This window comes from Dipodomys ordii, unplaced genomic scaffold, assembly GCF_000151885.1.
Source record: "Dipodomys ordii isolate 6190 unplaced genomic scaffold, Dord_2.0 Scaffold8692, whole genome shotgun sequence".
Classification (NCBI taxonomy): domain Eukaryota; kingdom Metazoa; phylum Chordata; class Mammalia; order Rodentia; family Heteromyidae; genus Dipodomys; species Dipodomys ordii.
Window position 1 is genome coordinate 1 of NW_012275904.1, and position 7314 is coordinate 7314.

The 7314-nt window shown below is 44.4% G+C and overlaps 1 protein-coding gene across 1 annotated transcript; it reads right to left on the reverse strand.

Moving 5' to 3' along the window:
- Positions 1 to 2064: 2064 nt before the first annotated feature.
- Positions 2065 to 6581, reverse strand: LOC106002369 (ETS translocation variant 3). The gene has a single exon (XM_013037257.1). It carries the CDS (start codon positions 6579 to 6581, stop codon positions 5415 to 5417), a length of 1167 nt encoding a protein of 388 aa, XP_012892711.1. The 3' UTR covers positions 2065 to 5414.
- Between the last annotated feature and the right edge of the window lie 733 nt (positions 6582 to 7314).

Sequence of the window (7314 nt, forward strand, 5' to 3'; positions counted from 1 at the left end):
GCTCAAGTGGTAGAGCGCTAGCCTTGAGCTGAAGAGCTCAGGGACAGTGCCCAGGCCTAAAGTTCAAGCCCCATGACTGACAAAAAAAAAAAAAAGTCCTTAGGCTGGGCTGGAAATGTGGCTTAGTGGTAGAATGTTTGCTTAGCATGCATGAAGCCCTGGGTTCAATTCCTCAGTACCACATACACAGAAAAAGCCAGAAATGGTGTTGTGGCTCAGAGTGGTAGAGTGCTAGGAACAGGACTGCCAAAAATAAATAAATAAAAAAGTCTTTAGGCTTTGGGTAACCAAGAGAATGTCTTTGTGTCCAGGTAAAGGATGAGGCTGGAAGCAGTCCAATGAAAGGCCTTCCAGGATATGCTAAACATGGTTATCAGTGAAACAACTGAGAGCCACTGAAGGCTTTTGGTCCCTAACCATGAAGAGCCAATGGCCTTTCGAATCTTCTGTTATACCTCCTAGCCCCTCCCTCCCCTCGGCTCATCATCACTCTCTCCTCTTGAATTCCATAACACCATACAATTGGGAGCAACCTGTCATCTAGGATCCTGATATGAACATGAGGTGCACACTTGTTCCTAAAACAAGCCTACCTTTGCTTTCAGTATTGAGGGAGAAGCAGGAGGCACAAATTGTTGTAAGACAATAGATGTGGCTACTGCTGGCAGAATAAACTGCAAACATCTTAGTAGGCTTGTCCCACACCAGACCTTATCCATCTACCTTTACCTGCATCTCCTTTACCACCCAGTTCTACCTAATTACTGAATGAATTTGACACAGGGAATGTTGGGACTTTCAGAAAAATCACTTTTCCTATCTCCCATGGGCAAAATGAAATTACTACCTGATACCATTTTCCTTAAACGTTTGATTATATGGCATTCAATATTCAGATCCCCTCCATCTCTCTGGAATCTTGTTCTCTACTGGGAATTATTACGTTTCCCTGGTACTGGCTTGCCTACTAAAAAAAACCAAAACCAAAACCAAACCAAGAAAATCCATCTTTATTGAGATATAACTCATTTTAACATTCACGTTTTCAGAGCTGTTATAATTCACTGGTTATATTCAAATTCTGCAACTGTCTGAATCCTGCACATTCTTACCATCCTTAAAGCAAAGGGTAACTCCCTACTCTAGCAACCACAAATCTGTTTGGTCTCTGGACTTGCCTGTCTTGTACATTTGCACATTTGTAGATCTACAGTCCTTCCTCCAGCCTTGCTTTGCTGTTATTTTTTTAGTTTTGTGCCAGTTCTGGAGCTTGAACTCAGGACCCTGGTACTGTCCCTGATTTTTGCTCAAAGCCAGCAGTTGAGATACAGATCTACTTTTTTTTTTAAACTGGAGATAGAGTATCATGGGCTTCTCTGCTCTGGCTCTTTGAATAACAATCCTCAGATCTCAAACTTCCTAGTGAGTGTTACAGGTGTGAGCCCCCAGTGCCTGTTTTGCCTTATTTTTGAGATAGGGTCTTGATTCCTGCCTGGACTGAGACCACCTTTAGGCTTACCATCATTGCTGGTATCACCTCATCAAGCTCTCAGACTTTTCTGCCTAGGCTGGCCTGGAACCTTGATCCTCCTAGGAAAATTTCTTGAGACATGTTCTTCTAACTTGGGTCCCTGGCTTTGGTTTCCTTTATCTGGTAGTAGTGACTCACTGGAGGAAACCAACAAGTTCCAACACTTAGAGAGACCTAACCCTCACTATGTTGGTTCTCATACAACAGGATAAAAAAGTGTGGTGGTGGGCTGGGAAGGTGGCTCAGTGGTAGAGCACTTGCTTTGCATGCTCAAGGCCCTGGGTTCGATTCCTCAGCACCACACAAGCAAAAAGAAAAAAGCCGGAAGTGGCGCTGTGGCTCAAGTGGTAGAGCGCTAGCCTTGAGCTGAAGAGCTGAGGGACAGCGCCCAGGCCCAGAGTTCAGGCCCCACGACCGGACCCACCCCCCAAAAAAAGTGTGGTGGTGTGACCTAGCATGGACTTGGTAAATTCTCTGGCATGATCACCCTGACACAAGCATGTTATGAACAACAAAATCATCACTTACAAACATTACTTAAAAGTACTTTTTATTTAACTTTAATTTCTGAGGTAAAATACTTTTTTTCTTTCAACTTCCATAACAAAATACAGAGCTATCAGATACCCCTGGAAAAAATATGTATATTATACATATATTTCTATAACATTACATCATATATATAATATATATGCAAAAATTTGGAGACTGTATAGAAAGCGGAACATCTAAAAGGCACTGCACAATGGAGTTAAAATTACTTACATTTTATGTACATATACACACTTTATTCTGCTTATGTGGGTAACTAGTGGTTACCTTTCACACATGAATGTCTTATTCACAAATCCCTGCATCACAATTTTATAACTCAAAGAATGCCTAACTATTTCAGAACAAATTAACTGATAACTTTTTTCCCCAAGAAGAAACTAAAAATGGAACAATTCTTGAAAGACTGAATCAAAGTTTTCTTTTAAACCACATAAAAATATATGATCCATTACTGTTTATAAAAACAAAAAGCACAAACATAATTACAGAATAAATTAAAAAAAACAAGGGACAGCCAACTGACTACTCACTTGGTGAGAAGTGATATACTTCAACCATCTTTTTTTAATGCTTTTGGAAGTTTCTTGGCCCATGGATCATTAGGGTGTGGTAATTCCCTGTATTAGTGAGCTGGGTTTAATGTAGTACAGCTTAAAAACTGGGGTGAAGGGACTTGGGATGTTGACATTTTACTCCTAACCCTTCAGGAAAAAAGGTGAGCTCAGCAAGGCTGGATGCCCTTAAGAGATCTCTACTGTTTCCTTCCTATAGCTAAAAAAGCAAACTTTTTACATGAACAAGTTCTTGATTAATGAAATTTCAGTAATTTATATTTGCAAACTCCTAAACATTTGGCACAGCAAAACTGGAAAAATGGAGGGAGAGGGAAGTAGGTCTGGCTTTTGTCCCCCCTTTTTCCATCTGCTGTCGGGCAGTGATGAGATGCTCATGGAAGGGAAAAACCTGCCTTGTACCAGGTTAGTGGCAGGTGCTGCCAGCAGTGGGCTGGGGAGATAAAAGACTCTTTTGCCAGAGGAAATATCAACGACCTGCACATTCCCCAGTCCACTTCCTGAGCAAGCCCAAGTTCAGCTGTTTAAGAAGCTCCACCCCCACCCCCAGTGTGCAGTGCAAATCAACAAACACTGGTGGAATGGCAATCAAAGGAAACAGTTAAACAGCAAACAATTTCTTAAGTCCAAAAAAAAAAAAAAACGTTTTTCATGGAGTTGAACATATTTTGAGTGTGTTTTCAAGTGTAAAAGCAGTGACGTTTTCTTCAGAAGCAGCATCTAGGAATTAATTCTGGCACTTGGGTTCTAGGGGGTTACAGGTATGTAACATGGATTTTTCTCCCTCTTATTTTAAAGGCCCCATGTTTCTATTCCTGAGTTCATACAGACACCTGCTGGCCCTCCCCTCTAGTGGACAATGGGTGTCCAGCTGGCCTCCCTGGTTAGCCTGGGCAATACCTAGCAGAGAGCTTTCTTCTACCTGCTGGGTTTGCTTTCTGATTCAGAGGTAAGTTGAGGTGCAGAGAAGGAAACACAACCACAAAGGCAGCATGACCAAAGCCTGAGTCATTAGGGACCATTCTCAGTCCCTTTCCTGGGGGAAAGACAAATCACTCATGGAATTTGGATTAAGTGAGGACACTTGTCATGAAAAAGCATGATGGACTCCAGTAAAATACCACTGTCAAATGTTCCTTAGTATACAGTTTTCTTAGGCCAAAGGAGTCAGGAGTCTCTTCAATTCCTGGAAGCCACTCCCATGCCACCCCTTTCTTCCCTGCTGCCCTGTTAAGGTGGATCTGGGCCACAGCCAGCTAGGTGTTTTACTACACTACAGAGGTACACACGCACATACAAAGGCTGGCTGCTGCCTCTCTGCCCCCAGTCCTACCTAGTGTTTTGCTTCATATTAAACCAAATATCTTCCCATTCTCTTGAACATGCTGGGAGGGAATTTCCCAGAAAGAAATAATTCCTCACTTCTCTGTATAGTGGTCTGACTCAGGATATTTAACTGACCAGGAGACTCAGAACTAGCTGGGTAAAGGGGGATGGCATGAATGGCAACACCAGAAGAGCACAGACACCGACTTCCCTCATGCCAGACCTCTCAGCATCTAACTGCCTGTCTTCTTTCTACCCATTCCTACAGTTTCAACCAACTTCCACTTGTTCCTGCAGCTACCTTCCGTGTTACCAGGCATCTGTCCTCAGCTTCACAATTTACCTTTTGCTACCATTCCAACATTAAGAGGAAATGACTACCAGTAAGGAATTTAACCATGTTTGAATATTCCTTGATTATCTGAACAGTGGCCACATCCTTTACAGGTTTAAGTTGACAGACCCGTATCACTTTAAAGTGTGTTCACAGTTAAGGCTCGACTTAAGAAAATAAGAGAATCAGACACAATGTAAAGACATATGTCAGGCTTCTCCATGAACTTGTTCACACTTTGGTTTGGCTTCCCAAACCCACATGGAAAAAGAAAAATGACCATTTTTTCATTTTTTGTTTTTGTTTTTAAAGGCATTGGGTTGCTTCCTCCTGCCCTCTTCTTTCTTCCCTGAACAAGAGTTTACAAGTCTTCATGGCTTCTTAGTAGGTGAAGTGGGTGAAAAGTCCAAGGAGCGGGTGGCAGGGCTTACTTCCTGCCTTCCCCCTGCAGCAGAGAGGGGCCTCTAGCACCCTCCCAGTCCACCCTATCTGGCAGTATGCTCACGTGTCCTGAAAACATTTTAAAAAAAGGAAATGAAAAATGCCAAACAACAACAAAAGAACAGACACCTGAACATCCTCTGCCCAAGTTAAGACCGACATTCTATTATTCTTCCCCTGAAATAATTAAAAGAGTATTTTCAGGTAAAAATACTTACTGTTGAACCTCTCCCAGCTACAATGTTTTCCCTTTTATGTATCTCTCTCAGAACAAAAGAAACTCATTAATGGCTTTCCATGTATATATAGAAAAGAAAGAGGTCTAGAACCTGAACTGTTATGGGACCAGAAAGTACCTGGGCCCTGTAGATATTTCCTTGTCAGGAAGTGCAAGCCTCAAATGGGAAACAGGCTCCTTCCCCTTTCAATTCAATACTCTGTGTGTCCTACTTCCCAGGAAAAAAAAAAAGTGTGTTCACATCCAACTTAATTTACAACAGAAGATTCCCATCCCATCCCCAACAGAAAAGTACAAGACTATGCCCCAGAATGATCAAACCAGTCTAACACCCTCCCCCCTCCCCCCAAATCTTGCTACATAAATACATGTATGTATTCGATTATAATATAAACAGCGCCTATCTCACTTGCAGTTCTAAGCATCAGCAGCAGCGGCTGCTAGGCCCCGAGGTCCTGCCCCACTCCAGAAGAACTTGCCGGTCTTATTCAGCTCACGGGCTTCAGGGTCATCATTCCAGCGCCGCTTCAATCGAAGCTTGGGGGGCATTAGGGCATCTTCTTTCTTCTCAGGTGCACTAGGTTCTTTGCCTGATCTATCCTCACTGTCTTCAGTTACCTCTGGAGGTTCTTCACTGGGGGTACTAATGGGTACAGAGGGCCAGGCAGGTGGGGCAGTAGGGCGGGCAAAGATGGTACCTTTCTCCTCTTCTATAGTCCTGCTTGGCACAGTGCCCTCATCTTGAGAGTGCTCTTCCTTCTCCCGGGCTGACTGCCCGAGGCCCTCTGTATCCTTCTCAGAGGTGGGCTCCACCTTAATTCGAGGAGGAATGGGAGCCACAGTGGGCACAGTGACAGGTGCAGACTCCTCTGTGCTCTCTGCTCTTTCTCGGTTCTTTCGCCCAATGGGTGGGGGCTGCAGCTTGATAGAAAACTGAGTAGACTCCTCAGGATGCATTTGGCATTGCAGTGGTGGAACCATGAGCCCTGGGTAGCGGGGAAAAGTCCGAGGACTCAAATGATAATTGAACACAGAACAGGCTTGAGAATGAAGGTAGTGTTTCATTTCCTCTGGGTTGAAGGAGAAGCAACTGCTGTTGAAGGGGCTGAGGCCTGGTGAAGGGCTATAGGAGAAGATGGTGGGAGTCAGGGAGAGGGCCGGTGAGATGGGGACACTAAGGACACCTCCACGGCTAGGAATTGGAGAGACAGCAAAAGGACTGTGGGGGTCAGGGTACATCCCTGGCCTAGTGAACAGAGGAAGCATTATATCAGGCTTGCGTTTCTGATGGCCAATCCCTCCTCCACCAACAGCATTCCTGGAGGCCATGAGATCCACGCCCCGGCGCCAGTCAGCAGCTGAGCCATCTTCTAGCTCTGAAAGCTCCACCTTTCTATCAGTGCCATTATTTGACTCCTGGCCAGAGGCAGTTAGGGAGCTAGCAGAGAACCGCCCAGACTGTACATCACCAGGTGGAGAATGGGCATCCAGAGGTGGGAAATGGAACCGTGAAGAGGCTGTTGGCACTGGTGGTGCACTTTGAGGAACCACACCTGTGATCATGGAAAAGACAAAAGACTGCATCGATCATTTGGTCATTCACTATCATTACTTTTACTATGCCAGTCCCATGTACAATTTTCAGTGTCAACAGGAAATAAAGACTCCAAATGACCCATATCCCATAGTTTCCTGTCTAGTTAGAAAATACGGACCAGGGCTGGGAAGGTGGCTCAGTGGTAGAGTGCTTGCCTTGCATGCATGAGGCCCTGGGTTCGATTCCTCAGCACCACATAAGCAGAAAAAAACGAAAGTGGGGCTGAGGCTCAAGTGGTAGAGAGCTAGCCTTGAGCTGAAGAGCTGAGGGACAGCGCCTAGGCCCAGAGTTCAGGCACCACGACCGACAAAAAAAAAAAAAATACGGACCAGCCTGGGTGTAGGGGCATATACCTATAATCTCAGCACATGGGTGGATAATGAGTTCAAAGACAGCATTGAGTTTAAAACAGCTGGGTGCTAGTGGCTCACGCCTATAAACCTAGCTACTCAGGAGGTTGAACCCTGAGGACTACAGTTCAACCAGCCCAGGCAGGAGGGTCCATGAGACCCTTATCTCCAACCAACCACCAGAAAACTGAAGTTGTGCTGAGGCTCAAAACGGTAGAGCACTAGCCTTGAGCAAAAGAGTTCAGGGACAGTGTCCAGGCCCTAAGTTCAAGCCCTACTATAGATCAAAATGAAAACAAAACCCAAAAACAAAACTGGAAAAAGGATGTCTTTTAAGTTCTTTCGGTGTTCTTTTTTTTTTTTTTTTTTT

Excerpts from the sequence above, each read along its gene's own strand:
- LOC106002369 (XM_013037257.1), bottom strand. The coding sequence starts at position 6,581 with ATGCAGTCTTTTGTCTTTTCCATGATCACAGGTGTGGTTCCTCAAAGT.